This window comes from Myotis daubentonii, chromosome 5, assembly GCF_963259705.1.
Source record: "Myotis daubentonii chromosome 5, mMyoDau2.1, whole genome shotgun sequence".
Lineage (NCBI taxonomy): Eukaryota > Metazoa > Chordata > Mammalia > Chiroptera > Vespertilionidae > Myotis > Myotis daubentonii.
In genome coordinates, this window is record NC_081844.1 from 80,708,198 (window position 1) to 80,725,836 (window position 17,639).

A 17,639-nucleotide genomic window follows, 5' to 3' on the forward strand; every position below is an offset into this window, starting at 1 on the left:
ACGGAGGATTTAACATTCCAGTGAAATAATGCAACATTAAAGAAAGGCATAGGCTCATGTGTGCCATGGAATGATGTTGAAGATACATGATCTGTAAAAACTAAAGGGCTTCTAGAAAAAAAAAATTATTCTACACTCCACTCTAAAACCCACCCACCCACCCCTAGAAAGAGAAAGAATTCTAGTTAATACTTGTTAAAATTATTACCAAGTGCCATAACATAGTTTTAAATGTTCCACATGCATTATCTCACTTCTCATAACAAAACTATGAGATAAGAAATACTATTCCTATGATAGGACTCAAACTGTAGTCAAAGTCTATACTCTTTTTAAAAATATATATATATACTTTTTTATTGATTTCAGAGAGGAAGGGAGAGGGGGAAAGAGATAGAAATATCAATGAGAGAGAATCATTAATCGGCCACCTCCCACATCCTCCCCCCCCCCCGCCCCCACCTGGGATTGAGCCCACAACCCAGGCATGTGCCCTTGACCAGAATCAAACCCAGAACCCTTCAGCCTGAAGGCTGATGCTCTATCCACTGAGCCAAACCAGCCAGGGCAAAGTCCATAGTCTTAACTACTCACCGTAGTATATTGCCTGCTCTCAATATACGTAATAGAAAAAAGCCAACTTGCAGAATAGTATGTATAATGCGATCTCATTTTTATAAAAATAATTTTCTTTATAAATGTGTGTGTATAGAAAAATCTGGAGAGTATATGCCAAATCTAACTCTAGCAGTGGAAGTACAGGAATCTTCTTCCTGATTTATATGTTTTTATTTTACTTTTATAATTAGACAAAAATTAAAACTGAATTTTAAAACAAAATTGGGGACAAATTATAAGTACATATTTAATCCTGATAAACTCAGTTTTCAAATATAAGTTTTTAAACAAAAAAATTCTTCTCCTTAGTGTCCTTTGGGATGGTAAACCCACATATGTATTACTTAAACAAAGTTATGTCATCTCTGTTTTTGGACACTTCTGTGCCTGGTGATGAAAGGACCAACTTTAAGTCTATTTGCAGCGTCCCTGATTTTTGGAAGGTAAGGTAGCATGTGACTGTGGATAAAGTAGCTTTAGTTATTGCATAAACGTTTGGCACATGTAGTAGGCACTTGTTCCTACTAACTTTGGCACATGTAGTAAGCACTTGATACAGTGCATATTTGGTGAAGGAATGAATAAAAATGAATATAATTTTTTTATATTAGAGTCAGCCAACCAGTGAGTGTTTATTGAAGAGCTATGTTCTCAGTGTGTGCTTATTTAAAAAAAAAAATAAATTAATAAATATTGTCCTAGCCAGTTTGGCTCAGTGGATAGAGTGTCGACCCACAGACTGAAGGGTCCTGGGTTCAATTCCCAGTAAAGGGCATGTACTTGGATTGCAGGCTTGATCTCCAGCCCTGGTAGGGACATGTATGGGAGGCAACCGATCGATGTATATCTCTCACACTGATGTTTCTCTCTCTGTCTCTCCCTCTCCCTTCCATTCTCTCTAAAAATCAATGGAAAAATATTCTCAAGTGAGGATTAACAAAAAATTAAAATTTTATTTTATTTTATTTTATTGTAAATAAAATTAATCTTATTTATTGCATTTGGAAAATAGAAAACTTGCTTCTTATGTGGTAGGATCCAAAGTCAGTCTATAATTGTGTATAGTGAAAATTACTCTTTAATTGCCCATAAAGTGAAACATATGTTATGTGGGTATACTATACAACCCTATACTGTGTGAGTATTACAGTAATGTACAGTATATAATAAAGAGTATATATACAAAATATAATTTTATAGTGTTTTTAATTGCAAAAGAGAATAATTCCTTCACACTGAAACAGATTTGTTTTTTTCATTACACTTAGCAAGATGCTTACATTGTGAGGAAAGAACAACTAAGAAAACAGTAGTTTCAGGTATCCCATGTCACAACCATTGGAGCTGGAAGAGGTAGGAAAGGCTTTCAAGAGGTGACTATTCAGTTGAATTTTAAAGGATTAGTAACAGAAGGGCATTCTAGGAAGAATTAAGCAATATGTTCTATAAGTAATTCTACATATGGGGCTATATTTGACATTATAGGCGTACTAGAGGCCTGGGGCACAAAATTCGTGCACTCAGAGAGGTACCTCAGCCCAGCCTGTGCTCTCTCCCAATCCGGGAGCCCTCGGGGGATGTCTGACTGCTGGCTCACCAGTCATGAGCCCGGCTTCTGGCTGAGTGGTGCTCCCCCTATGGGAGTGCACTGACCACCAGAGGGCAGCTCCTGTGTTGAGCATCTGCCCCCTGGTGGTCAGTGTGCATCATAGCGACTGGTCATTCAGCCATTCGGTCTATTTGCATATTAGCCTTTTATTATATAGGATAGAAGATGAGATAGAAAAGGCCAAACTATGAATTAGGTCAAATGAAAGCCATGCTAAGAATTTGGAACTTATCAAGGAGACAAGGTCATTGTTATCATTAATATTAATGTTGGCTTGGTCAATAATTTTCATACTCATCCTCAAAATCACTGATTTTTATATTCTTATGGATAACATTATGAATGTAGAGTCTGTTATTCAGTTGACATGAAAATATTTTTCCCATAACATTTATTTTTCCATGTGAAGTTTATGGAAGGACCCCTTTTGGAAGGTCTATACTGGGACTCATGGTACAGTAACAGCCAATTGTATAATTCAAAGAACAGCAGTCGCATCTACTCTGAGAACATACTCTTAGGAGTCCCCAGAGTCCGTCAACTAAAAGTCCGAAATAACACATGCAAGGTCTATTCATCCCTTCAGTTTCTGATGAGCGATTGTTATGCCAAATACACTTCTGAAAATGAAGACATATCTGATTTTGGCCTTAAAGTTCATACTGAGTAAGTAGCATAAAATTACGTGTAACATTTTCTAGCAGCTTACCATTGTATCTATACAATTGTGAAAATATGTGTATTTTCCAAATAATACCAACAGGGGTCTTATTCCAATAATAGTATCAAAGGACGACTCAGCAATGCAGTGTCTAAAAAACAAAAAAGAAAGAGTTGAACCTGTTATTTTTTTTGTCTACCAAATGGTATATGAAGTGCTAACTCATTGGACACAAGGCAGAGTGTCCATTTTTGCTCTTGTAAGACTCAATGAGCTCTTCTGGCTTTGGCCAGACTCACTTCAAACACATCCCAAATGCTTCTTGGGATCCCTACGGAGTATCCTAGGTGTCTTGGGCAACTTTCCTTCTTTCTCACTGCAGCTTACTTCAATGATGTCTCGACTGTTGCTAACATTAAAAAGGGGCCGTTATGCTCCACAGGCACTGCATCTGATGATGCCTGCCAAAGCTGTTACGACCACTGTTCTGCAAAACGACTGAGGCTACTGCTGGTGTAGACTCCTGTCTGTATATATATATTTAAATAAATGCGTGCCCTAGCTGGTTTGGCTCAGTGAATAGAGCATCGGCCTGTGGACCAAAGAGTCCCGGGTTCAATTCTGGTCAAGGGCACGCACATTGGTTGCAGGCTCCTCCCCCTCCCAGGCCCTGTTTTCTCTGTCCCTCTCTCTTCCACTCTCTCTAAAAATCAATGGACAAATATCCTCAGGAGAGGATTAAAAAAAAAAAACACAAAACCAAAACCACTGACACTACCTCCCTTTAGCACAGAAGCTGCTGGCATCATTGTTTTTAGGGTCCTGTGAAAATTTTAGGGGGCAGATAATCTTTTTTATGGAATTTTCATTAAATATAAGTATTTTTTTCTTAGTGGTGTCATTTTTATCCCCCTATAAACAAGAATAGTGTCATTAATAGAAATACAATTTAAGCAGTACATCTTTGGATAATCGTTCCATCTGTTTGGGGTAGATAGAATGACTAAAATGAGGAATCAAGGCTTAATTTTTTTTATATACATTATAATTAAGTTAAAAGAAAAAATGGAAACGAAACTTAGTTACACACATTTTACTTTGATTTATGTAATTTCATTAAAATAACATACCTATATAACAATATTTACATTATGACAAAGGTCCTATGTACTGAGTATTTTATAAATGGTATATGACCTTTAGAAGACAGACAATGAAGCACCTTTTTTTTCCATGCTGAGACAGATATTTCTGAATCTAAACCTTTGGTATTCTTGTTCTAGTCAAAGACTTTAGATCTAATAAAACAACAGAGACAATATGTTAAAGAACAAAGTCAGTTATTATTTTCTAGTTTTTAAGCTCCCTGAGGCAAAAATAGATTTAAAAATTTTTTTTCTTATAGGTAGTCCAGTGTCTTGTTCACAACAAGCATTAAAAAATGAAAACACACTATTGCTGTGTAAAGTAGGGGTCTAGAGGCAGCATGCAGCTGCACAGATAGTAACTGTGGGCACAGAGACTGATGCTGCTTTATGGGAAGAATTTGTATTTACCAGCTGGTGTCTGGCTGCCTGTCTGTATATGGACGTTGCTGTGAAGAACTGTCTTGTCTGGTGGCTATATGGCCACTGGCTACTGCAATAACGACTCATTCTTATACACACAAAAAATGAAAACATATTAAATATTATTTTAAGTTCATTCTTAACTCATTGTTTTGCTTCAAAATTACTACAATACTTACGAACTTCGTACTATTTTTTTTAACAACTACTTTTGAACCAAAGTTTACTGAAATTCTTAGAATGCTTCTCATTCAGGTCCTTCTCATCTCTCCACTGTTCTTTTTATATCTAACAGATGGAAGTATTCTACTCCTAATAGCAACTCCCCTTGGCACTGGGGATTTGTTGGTGTTTACGGAAATGGGGGATATATTTTCACTTTATCAAAATCAAAATCTGAAACCAAAAACAAGTTCATTAAACTTCAACAGAACAACTGGATCACAAGAGGAACTAGAGTTATTTTTATTGATTTTACGTTATACAATGCTAATGTAAACCTGTTTTGCATCATCAGGTGAGTGACTCAAAACCTATTTGTTAAGAAATTTAAAAAGCATCCAGAGCCCTGGCCAGGTGACTCAGTTGTTTGGAGCCATGGTCCCATATACCAGAAGGTTGCAGGTTCGATTCCCAGTCAGCATGTACAGGAGGCAATCAATCAATGTATCTCTCCAAAAAAAATAAATGAAAAGCATCCAGAATTCTCTTTTTTTAAAATATATTTTATTGATTTTTTACAGAGAGGAAGGGAGAGGGATAGAGAGTTAGAAACATCGATGAGAGAGAAACATCGATCAGCTGCCTCCTGCACATGTCCCCACTGGGGATGTGCCCGCAACCAAGGCACATGCCCTTGACCAGAATCAAACCTGGGACCCTTGAGTCCTCAGGCAGATGCTCTATCCACTGAGCCAAACCAGTCAGGGCACATCCAGAACTCTTATTAGGGTTTCCAGTTTTTGCATGTCTGTACTGAGATTAAAATTATAAGCTTAAAATATAATGTCATTCTGCTAATAATGAAAAAGAAGGTAAAGTAACATATTATTTCATTATTTGAGAATATATATATTCAAGAACTTGGAGAATTACATACAATATGTTGGGTTTTATATTACTAAAGGATATGTAATTTTATTGTCATCCTACAATTGCAGAGGTCTAACATTTAGTCTTGATGATTTCTTCTTCTATGCCAGTCATTCAAATCTGTTGATTTCCTTTCAGAATGAGCTTCCTTATTAAGTTATAAATTTTTCTGAAGAATGAGCAATTTTTATTTTAAACAATATATAACGGGCTGGCTTTAGCTCAGCGGTTCCTTCGCATACAGAGCTTTCTAAACAATATATAACAGCACTCTGCATCCTAGAAATGATTAGAGTTTGTGGTGATTTGCAAAAATTGCCCCAAATCTTCACATCTTTGCTATGTAACTTTGCAAGTGCCCTCCCACCCAGAGCAGGGTGCACTGCCCCAGCCCTTGATGCTTAGACTCAATCATGAACTGTACAACCACAACACCCAGGGACCAGCTGCGAACCCAGGAATACCGGATCTCAAGCAGGGCGAATATGCAGACTCGGATGAGCTATAGACTCAATCATGTGATTTGTTTTGATGAATGGAATATTAGCAGATATGATACAAGCAGGAGCTTGAAATGAGTTTGTACATTAAAACTTGCTCTCTTGCCTGGCTGGGTAGGTCAGTTGGTTAGAGCCGTGGTCAGCAAACCGTGGCTCGTGAGCCACATGCGGCTCTTTGGCCCCTTCAGTGTGGCTCTTCCACAAAATACCACGTGCGGGCGTGGACGTACAGTGCGATTGAAACTTCGTGGCCCATGCGCAGAAGTCAGTATTTTGTGGAAGAGCCGGTATTTTGTGGAAAAGTCACACTGAAGGGGCCAAAGAGCTGCATGTGGCTCGTGAGCCGCGGTTTGCAGAGCCGCAGTTTGCCGACCACTGGGTTAGAGTGTCCTCCTGATATGCCAAGGTTGTGGGATGGGTTCCTAATCAGGGCACATACAAGAATCCACCAATCAATGCATAAATAAGAGGAACAACAAATCTCTCTCTCTCTCTGTCTCTCTCTCTCTCTCTCTCCCTCCCTCCCTCCCTCCCTCCAAACAAAAAGTAATTTTAAAAAATGTAAAACTTGCTCTTCTGCATCTCTGCCATTGCATGAGAAGGACATGCCTGTGCTAACTTGTTACCCACAAAGAGGAAGAGAGACATCCTCTCATGCAGAAAAAGAGGGAGAGGAATAAGAGGGGGAGGGGGAGAAGGAGGAGAGCCAACCAAAGAGAAAAAATTCTTTCCATTAGTCCCATTACCTTAGGTCAGTGGTTGGCAAACTCATTAGTCAACAGAGCCAAATATCAACAGTACAACGATTGAAATTTATTTTGAGAGCCAAATCTTTTAAACTGAAACCATATAGGTAGGTACATTGTTATTAACTTAATTAGGGTATTCCTAAGGCTTAGGAAAAGCCATACTCAAGGAGCCAAAGAGCCGCATGTGGCTCGCAAGCCGCTGTTTGCCGACCATGGCTAGGTCATCTGCCTAACCTGGACCATGCTCATTGGTTTAGGCCTGGGTTCTAGAATCAAACATTGGCAAAGTAAATAGGATTACCATTACTGGATCTGTCTGGGAATTGAATCCGTTTCCTCTAAGTCAGAGGTTCTCAACCTGGGGGTTGAACGACCCTTTCACAGGGGTTGCCTAAGACCATCGGAAAACACATATATAATTACATGTTGTTTTTGTAATTAATACTATGCTTTAATTATGTTCAATTTGTAACAATGAAAATACATCCTGCATATCAGATATTTACATTATGATTCATAAAAGTAGCAAAATTACACTTATGAAGTAGCAATGAAAATAATTTTATGGTTGGGGTCACCACAACATGAGGAACTGTATTAAAGGGTTGTGGCATTAGGAAGGTTGAGAACCACTGCTCTAAGTGAACTGGGAATGGGTGAACCATTTTTGCCTCATGAGCCTTACAATTTTATTCCAAATGGAACAGGAGTTAGGGTTTACTCTGATTAGGGGATTTTTCCCTTGTGCAATAGTTACAGTGAAACCTTTAAAATTTGTAAAAATGAATAAAACAAGTGAATTACCTTAAGCAGCCAATGGAGAGTATACCTATTATTTTGAAGTTCTTCTCTTTAAGGAATCAGAGTTGTTGGGTTTTTTAAAAAATATACTTTTATTGATTTTTTTAGAGAGAGAGAGGAAGGGAGAGGAAGAGAGAAACAGAAACATCAACGAGAGAGTAACATCAATAGGTTTTCTCCTGCGGCATCGAGCCCACAACCTGGGCATGTGCCCTGACCAGGAATATAACCGCGTGACACTCAACCAGCCAAGCCACACCAGCTGATGAAGGAATCAGAGCTTTTTATCAACATTATTCACCCTTCCTACTAGTCCTTATCAAGTGAAGCATACAAATCACTTCTATGTCCTAAATAAGAGTAGAAACATTGGGGTAACTGGCTTAAAGGCATATGAAGAACTCTTTGTAATACTAGATTAAATCCAGATTTCCTTTCTCTAGGTTTTATACTTATTCCTTGTTACCTTTTAAATGTTATTTTTAAAAAAACAGCAGATTTTGAAACTTTTATCATAGTATGTATAATCAGTAATTGTGAGTAAGTATGTTGCTTTCACTAAGACCTCATCTACTTGTTTTCCTTTCTATATACTGTATCTGGGACAGTAAATGCAGTCCTTTTTCTCCCTTTTTGCTTCTCTGTTTACACTTCAGATCAAAATATTGAGTTTCTTTCACTGCGCTCACTTATCCAACATTGCACACCTACTATGTGCAAAGTGAAACCAATAGTTCTTTCCATTTGTTAACAAACTGGCTGTTTTGTTTTTGTTCTTGTTTTGGCAGCATCTTATTCCAGTACCAATAAGATTTGCTAATATCTTTAAGTAGAAATAATAACTTTGTGACATGGTGATAGAGATGCTTGTTCCTTAAAGTACTGCCAATTCTTAATTATCTGAAATTGCGAAGAACATTAGAAGTACAGTGAACAACCTCAAAAATTATTATATTTAGTGATGGAATTCATTTTAATACTTATATTTACATAAAGATCTTCATATCTAACATCAGTGCCTATAATAAACATAACACTTGCTTTAGTAGAATATGTGATCTTGACATTTAGAATATGTGATCTGATAAGGTAAAGAGCGTGTATTTCCCTTCTCTGATGTTTTCAAGAATTACTTATTTTGGGGGGAGTCCTGACTAATAACAATAACTAACGGTATAGCATTTTCTTGAACATCATCTCATTCTCCTGTGGAGATAAATTAGTATTCCCAGTTATGAACAATCAATCTAAACGTAGCATAGAATGAATGTCTGGCTAAAATCACAGCTCATTTTCTTATTTATCTTGGTCTTTGACCACTGGAAATATGCAAAGTACATAAAGAATACAGTCATTAAAAAAAAATAAGTAAATCCAGTAGAAATTTTTCAAATTGAACCCGTGACCTCAAGAAAACATATTTTGTATAAAATAACTGGTTATCATTAAATTACACATCAGCACCGATTAGAAATTTCACATTGAATTACGTACTGAAATATAAATGCCTGAAGTGCACACATCTAATTTTACAGGTTGGTGGCAGAATTCCCTGCAACTGGAGGAATACTTACTTCATGGCAGTTTTACTCAGTGAAACTCCTCATCTATGTTAGCTACTATGATTATTTTATTGCTTTCTGTGAAATCACATTTTTAATTTTGTTTACTCTCTTCCTAATACAAGAAGGCAACAAAATGAAAGAATTTAAGTTTGCCTATTTCAAACGTATTTGGAACTGGCTAGAATTACTACTTTTGGTGGTAAGTATATAGTCACATATATGAAGGAACTCACATATGAACCCATCAATAAGAGGTGCAAAAAGCAGAAATTTTTATTCATTGGAACTTATTTTAAAAGCTTCAAATATCAAATCATAAAATGAACTGTTATAGTATATACTAATGGTGTGCTTCCAAAAGGGAAAAGCCTTTTTGTTTTTCCTGGTTTGATTCTTGGGAGGACCAGGGTAAACCTAGAGGAACAGGCAATTCCATAGGTGTCATGATCTCATATGCACAATAGGTCTCACCTACCCCCACTCAAAAATCTATTCTTTACAATCACATTGAAAATCATGGACCTTTTCTCTGTTGCCTAAATCTGCTTTCCTCCTCACAATGAATTTAGAAAGAATAGCTAAAAGACACAAAATACTGAAGGGGGAGGAGGTTTGAACAGCTAGAGGGTAGCTTGTGGGCACAGAGGACACCAGTATGGGGAAATAGACCCTGAAAGAAACTCCGAAGACTGCCAGTCCTGGTCACTAGAACACAATAAAATAAACAGAGATGTAGGTAGGTAAGAGCGTGGTTTAGGAACAATGAACAAACGCTTCTGGTGTATACAATCTGATCTTTCACCCCTATTGGCCAAGTTAATAGATAAGCCTGGTTTCCCAAAACCAGATTGAAAGTTTATCAGAGTCAGAAAGTGTGCCATCTACCTTTCTAGTAACCCCAATAATGTTTAACATATGGCAGGCATAGTGTTACATGTTTAATGATTTGACTATTTCAGGCAAGGGAAATCAAAAGGAAATTTTCATGACAGTTATAAAGCTATGACATCTAGTCCTGAAATCTTCTAAAGAAGTTAAAGGGTTCCAACGGGGCTTCTTTGTTTGAAACTGTAAAATTTTGTCCTTGTAGTGTTATATGGTGGAAATATAAAACCTTTAGGTATCATGTAGTTACATGGAGCAGAAATCCTTACAGCCTAGTCAGAATTATAGAAGCACTATATACATTTGTGTTTTCGGACTCAAGGAAACAAGCAGGCAGAGTAGGATGGTCAGGTTGATCAATATTTTTCTACATTTATGATGATTAAACTTCTATAAATTAAGGCTTACTTCCATGTACTAAAACCCTATGTTTTATCTCTCCCTCCCTTTTGTTGAACTTTTGATGAACTTTTTCATGTGCTTCTTCATAGACTGCAGGAGATTTAGAGGTAGAAATAGCCTCTAATTTAACCCTTCTCTTTTTTCCCCATATAGCTGTGTTTTTTGACCATTTTCTTCAACTTATACTGTAAAATACAAATTTTTCTCTTACTTGAACAGCTGTTAAAACGTACTGAAGAATATTCAGACTTCTATTCGCTCGCACACTGGCGCATTTTTTACAACAATATGCTTGCTATTATCATCTTTTTTGCATGGATAAAGGTATTTATATTTTATTATATTCGATACAATAGAATAGATATAATATTTTTATATTAGATATCAAAATGGGAACTTAAACTACAAAGCATGAAAAAACAAAAGGATATCCTTAACTATAAAGTAATTTTGCAAGTAGTTTGGCAATGTAATGATTGCTGACACGTCCTTAAATACCCCTATCATTAAGCACCTCTTTGAAATTAAAGCAGATTTTTTTCTGAAGCTAATTTAACTTATTCTAAGTAATTATAATCTTTAATATCCTATTTCAATTAACTATGTTCTTTTTCAGATATTCAAATTCATAAACTTTAATAACACAATGTCTCAGCTGTCATCAACCTTGTCCTGCTGTATCAAAGACATAGTAGGATTTGCCATCATGTTTTTTATAATACTCCTTGCTTATGCCCAGTTAGGATTTCTTGTTTTTGGATCACAGGTTGACGACTTTTCTACTTTTCAAAATTCCATGTAAGCTCTTCATATAAATGTAATTATATTTTCCAATTTATAACAAAAAAATCACGGAAAAATCTATATTAAGTAGTAACATAAGCTTTAATAACTTTAAACTTGGTTTTATATTTTCACTAACAGCTAAGTATGTCATACTCAAAGTATGGTTAGGCATTGAAAGATCCAAATGGATGGTGATACCATTTTTTTAAGAGTTACTAGGTAAAGTTGGAAAAATAATTTTCATTTCTCATTAGAAGTGAAAATTTTACCTAAGATAAAAGAAATTGGCTCCATGTCTCTGAGCAAAGGAAATCGTGTTTTCTTTGGAGGCCTCCATCTTTAGAATCCTTTTATTGATGTTGACCTGATTGCTCTTTGCTGCTCTGGTAAAGCTGTGTTTTAAAAATAGCTTTATACACATAAAGCAATCAGCAGGCAACAAACTTATAAAACTAATTAGAATCCTTAGAAAAGTATTCAGGCTTTCCTTTAAAACTGAATAATTTTAATAAATTTACTCCACTTTTCAAGTAGGTAAAGCAAGCTCTGTCTGTATAAGTAAACTATGATATTCTAAAATATCAATTCTCAAAACACACTCTGTGGACTCTAGACCAAGATTGTCTGCGGGGAAATGGCCTCAGATTTAAGTAAGATTGGGAAAATTTGCAGTGCAAAGTAATGGCTGTGAGAAAACCCCCAATCACTTTCTTAACTTTAGTTAAGAACATATTTGTCCATGACCCTTTTTGTTGATTTTGGGGACATCTGGTCTAAAGAAATGTCTTAGGTTGCCCTCTTTTCACCATCCACATATAAATAATTGAAGTACCAATGTTATAAAATGTAATAACATTTTTCTGAAATAAACCTGTACTAAATCAGTAGTGTGAAGAGTAGGGTAGAAACCAAGAGGATTTAACTCTACTTTTCCAATTCTGCCATTTGCTATTTAACATTTCTAGACCCTAATTTCTTTATCTGTAAATGAAGGGATTGATCTAAATCACTTCCAAAGATCCTTCTCAACTTCAAACAACCTATAATTTAAGAAGTCTAATTAACCCAATCAGTGTGGCTCATGGGTTGAGCGTCAACCTATGAACCAGCAGATCAAGGTTTTATTCCCTGTGAGGGCACATGCCTGGGTTTTGGGCTTGATCACCAGTAGGGGATCATGCAGGAGACAGCTGACTGATGATTCTCTCTCATCATTGATGTTTCTATCTCTCTCTCCCTCTCCCTTCATTTCTCTGAAATCAATAAAACATTACAAAAAAAATCTTTTTTTAAAATGTCTAATTAGCTTATCCTGAGTAAAGAATATTTGCAGTTTTAACAACTTTTTGGTCATTTCCTAGGATATCAATTCAAATGTTACTTAAAACGTAGTTGTATTAGATATTGAATATAAATGTAGTAATTTACAGAACCTCAGAAATTTGTCTTACCTTGGTTGGTGGGAAAATTGGAGGTATAAACCACAGAAAAAACTAGAGAACGCTGGAATGGATTGAGTGTATTTTTGTGCTTGGTAATGATGTCCTAGATTATTCAGATCAACCAACTCTTCAGGACAATTGAAAAAGCTGGAAAACATTGAAATTCTTTAGAACTAACAAAAAAGCGAGTAATAACTGGGCCACAATCTGAAGGCAAGAATCCAGAGAAGCCCAGCACCCACTGCTACTTTTGCCCTGAAGGGCTTTTTTTAAGTCAGTAAGAATTTTTTTTATTGTGGTAAGATACACATAAATTTATCATCTTAACCATGTCTTGTAAGGTACAGTCCAGTGATATTAAGCATACTTATATTGTGCAACCATCACCACCACTCATCTCCGGAACCCTTTTTAATTTTGCAAAACTGAAACTCTATACCCAGTAAAAAAGAACTCTTCATCTCCCTGCTTATCCCAGACCCTGGCAACCACTGTGCTACTTTTTGTCCCTGTGATTTTGATTACTCTAGGCACCTAGAGAATCATACAGTATTTGTCCTTTTGTGACTGATTTATTCCACTTTAGCATAACAGTGTTGTAGAGCATGTCAGAATTTCCTTCCTTTTTTAGGCTGAATAATAGTCCATATATGTTTATACCATATTTTGCTCATCCATTTATCTGTCAGTGGTTTGCTTCCATATTTTAATTATTGAGCACATGGCTGTACAAATATCTCCCTGAGGCTCTTTTACTAGTAATTCTTTGGGGTATATGCCCATAGGTAAAAGTGCTAGATGATATAGTAATTCTATTTTGAATTTTTTGTTTGTTAATCCTTACGGAAGAATATTTTTCCATTGATTTTTTAGGGAGAGTGGAAGAGAGGGAAAGACACAGAGAAACATCGATGTGAGAGAAACACATTGATTGGTTGCCTCCTACACGAGCCCCAACCACGGCCCAGGCTGGGGAGGAGCCTGAAACCACGGTATATGCCCTTGATCAGAATCGAACCACTGAGTAAAACCAGCTAGGGTATATTTTGAATTTTTTTTAGGAACTGCCAAACTTTCCCTCAGTGGCTATATGATTTGGCATCCCCACTAGCAGTGCATAAGGGTTTCAACTTCTCTACACCCTTGTCAACTTTTTATTTTCCAGTCTTTTTTTTTTTTTTTTTTTTTTTTTTTCAGTAGCTATCCTAATGGGTATGAGATATTTCATTGTGGTTTTGATTTGCATTTCCCTAATTAGTGATAGTGATTTCATGTGCTTATGCATATGTTGGCTCACTTGATGGCCCCAAGGTCCCTTAGCTCTGCTTGCTTTTCTTCAATCTATTTTTTTTCTGTTCCTCAGACTCAATAATAATCTTCAAATTCACTGATTTTTTTTTTCCTTCTGCTTGTTCAAATCTGCTTTTGAATTCCTCTGGTGAAAAAAAATTTTTTTTTTTTTTGGTGAATTTTCATTTCAGTTATTGATCTTTAGCTCTATAATTTTTTAGTTTTTCTTTTTATTTATATTTCCATTTTATTCATATGTCCTTTTCTTTACTTTCTCCATGTCTTCTTAGTACTTTGAACAGCTTTAAGATGGTTTGTTTTAAAGTCTTTGTCTAGCAGGCCTGCCATCTGATCTTTGTCTAAAATTATTTCTGTTGGTTTCTTTCCTTTTAGTGGGCCTTACTGTACCTTTGTATGTCTTGTCATTTTGTTGTTGTTGAAAACTGGACATTTGAATGTAATAATGTGGTAACTCTGTAAGTTAGATTCTTTCCCTTCCCCAGAGTTTGCTGGGTTTGTTGTTATTGCAGACTGTCTCCATACTAAGTATCAGCCTAAGATGTAAACTTAATTTTTTTTAGGTCTTTTCTGAGCCTGTGTTTTCCTTAGGGCATGCATGGTGAATTTCTAATTTCCTCCATATATGCAGTTGATTTTGAATACCATCCTAATCTATATTATCTCCCAAAAGGGGAAAAAGAGAAAAATGAAGGGGGAGGAAGGGCACTAGCCCTTTAAATCCCAAGGACATTGCTTCAGCTGCGGGGAGAAGGAGCTTACAACAAAGATGTGGAGAACACCTGCCTGTGTCTGCACCTCTGTGAACAGCAGCAGCAATCAGAACACAAACTCCTGATGACTGGAGAACAGGGTCCTTATTGCCCATCCTGGCTCCCACGAGCTGCGTGTAAACTATTCCGGGAATACATGCACAGCTGTAGGCCATGGGATGGAGGTGGGAGATGGGTAGCTACCGCCAAACTAAAAACTGGAATTGAACAAAATTGTCTGAGCCTTTCCTTGGAAGTTGTGAGCCTTCAACAGACTCCAGCATTCCAAAATAATTATATCAGACCAGACAGCTGCCAATGTGATTGTTGTCTCAGTGAGGAGACAGATTCTGAGTTTTTCTTACCATCTTCCCAAAATCTCCACCCTGAAGGCATTTTTGCTGATCTAGAAAAAGAAAAAGTTGAGACACTGTGTTTCTGACCACCTCTTCGGAAGGAGACAAAAGACAATGCCCAGGACCTGCATGTGTGTTTGTGTTAGGGGGTGGAGGGCAAAGGTGGATTTTCAGATAACCTCTTTACAAATCAAGCAGGAAGCCTAAAGTGTTCCAGCCTCAAGTTAAAAGTAAACCCCTTATAGTGACTTGAAGCCTGAGTTTAATCACGTATGTTTCCAAGGAATCTCATATCTTAAACTTTAATTAAGATGTCCTGGGGCCCTGATCGGTTTGGCTCAGTGGATAGAGCATCGGCCTGCAGACTGAGGGGTCCCGGGTTCGATTCCGGTCAAGGGCATGTACCTTGGTTGCAGGCACATCCCCAGTGGGAGGTGTGCAGGAGGCAGCTGATTGATGTTTCTCTCTCATCGATGTTTCAAACTCTCTGTCCCTCTCCCTTCCTCTCTGTAAAAAATCAATAAAATATATTTAAAAAAAAAAAAACAGATGTCCTGGGCTAGCCCTAGGTGGTTTGGCTCAGTGGATCGAGTGTCCATCTCCGGACTGAAGGGTCTCGGGTTCGATTCTGATCAAGGACATATGCCCAGTTAGTAGACTTGATCCCCAGCAGGAGGCAGCCAATCGATGATTCTCTTTCATCACTGATGTTTCTATGTCTCTCTCCCTTCTCTCTGAAATCAATAAAAAAAGTGTGTGTGTGTGTGTGTGTGTTTGTGTGTGTTTTAAAAAAGATCAAGTTAGAAATATTAAAACAGAACCTTTTATTCTCCTATCCCAAAAAGGAAAAATCATTTGATTTGTTGCTAAATTTTGGACTCTTTGCAATTTAGCATTTCTCTTTTACCTTGTGTAGAAGAGCATTACAAACCAGTATTAAAAACTGGATAGCTGAAACCGGTTTGGCTCAGTGGATAGAGCGTCGGCCTGCAGACTGAAGGGTCCCAGGTTCGATTCCGGTCAAGGGCATGTACCTGGGTTGCGGGCACATCCCCAGTGGGGGGTGTGCAGGAGGCAGCTGATCGATGTTTCTCTCTCATCGATGTTTCTGACTCTCTATCTCTCTCCTTTCCTCTCTGTAAAAAATCAATAAAATATATTTTTAAAAAAATAAATAAATAAAAGCTAAATAAATACTTTGAGCATGACTTAATCAGGTTTTGGGTATTTGGAATGAAATTCCAGATAACTCTGAGTCCTAGGACTCCAAATAGTCTATTTCTTTGAACGCATTTTCTTCCTTCTTGGTAGCTAGCCCTATGACCCTTTATGTGATTGGCTAAAGCAACAAGTAACAAGAAGCGCTCTCCCTTTTGACTGACTGGCCAATCATGCAAAGTATCTACATACTTTCAAAAATTCCTTCCCAGATTCCCCCTTAATATACAGAACTCACATAATTTATAACATACCCCTGATGTGTCTGGCAATGCCACTGCAAATTAATGAGAATGTAAGACCTCAGATTAAGAGATTCTAATTCTACCTCTACAGCTATGCTCATTCCAAGCCTTAATTTCTTAATTTTCCATCTTTAAAAGAATTAAAAAAATATTTTAAATGCTATTTCACTTCAAAACCAAGTTTTTATTGTTATTAAAGAGAATAAAATAAACCTCAGGATCATGTTTGAGACTCAGCAAGTGACTAATTATTGGCTCTTTATTTTCAAAGAAGAGCAAAAATTAAACATATCTTTGATATCAGAAGACATTTTAGGACTCTTGGTTCTAGGTACAAATTGAAAATCACTTGAACAAAGTGAAAGTATTCTAAGCTTTAGAAAGGCACAAGAATAGCTAAGGAGGCCACTGTGAAGATCAGTTGGTAAAAAAGTAGCTCAAGGTTCAAATCTTGCAGGTAAACATTGGGTTGACATTAGTTAAATAAATTGAAGCCCAACATTTCCTAGACTACCTGTTCATCTATTGAGGTACCTCAAGTCTTGCCTTCAGGGGAATTTTCTACATCCAGTTTTATAGGACTCTGTGCTGTAACATAACTAAAGCCATACAGCATATGCCATACACAGCTAAATACTTTCCTAAACACATTGGTAACCCCCATCAGTTGTCATGCATGTATAAAGGGATATAGTATTTTCTAATCTTTTTCTTTCTTCTCATCAAAGATTTGCACAGTTTCGAATTATTCTTGGGGATTTTAATTTTGCTGCTATTCAGCAAGAAAATCGTATCTTGGGACCCATTTACTTCATCACCTTCATCTTTTTCATAGTCTTTGTCCTATTGGTAAGAATGACCATATGTTTCCTTTTTTGCGTACATATTTTAGTGAAAAATGAACAACTTAGAAGAAATTATAGTATCACTAGTTAGCTGTCAGAACACTTCACATTGACTAATGCATATATAAGTAACCCTCATATGCACTATTTTAAATTCTGTTTATTTTCCATAAACATGTCTGCCCAGGTCCACAAACTACACATTACCCAGTCTACTATATTTTAGTCTTCAGAGCA

General features: G+C 36.8%; 1 protein-coding gene across 3 annotated transcripts in view; it reads left to right on the plus strand.

Moving 5' to 3' along the window:
- The window catches only part of PKD2L2 (polycystin 2 like 2, transient receptor potential cation channel), a 33,291-nt gene that overhangs the window by 2,352 nt on the left and 13,300 nt on the right, over positions 1 to 17,639 (plus strand). Inside the window, exons 3-9 of one of the 3 annotated variants that reach the window (XM_059698476.1) lie at positions 928 to 1,061; positions 2,637 to 2,893; positions 4,752 to 4,973; positions 9,134 to 9,362; positions 10,604 to 10,774; positions 11,067 to 11,248; positions 17,286 to 17,406. In XM_059698476.1, coding sequence (XP_059554459.1) covers positions 928 to 1,061; positions 2,637 to 2,893; positions 4,752 to 4,973; positions 9,134 to 9,362; positions 10,604 to 10,774; positions 11,067 to 11,248; positions 17,286 to 17,406 — 1,316 coding nt within the window. The remainder of the gene's footprint in view (positions 1 to 927; positions 1,062 to 2,636; positions 2,894 to 4,751; positions 4,974 to 9,133; positions 9,363 to 10,603; positions 10,775 to 11,066; positions 11,249 to 17,285; positions 17,407 to 17,639) is intronic. The other 2 variants (XM_059698477.1, XM_059698478.1) reach the window with 2 other exon arrangements.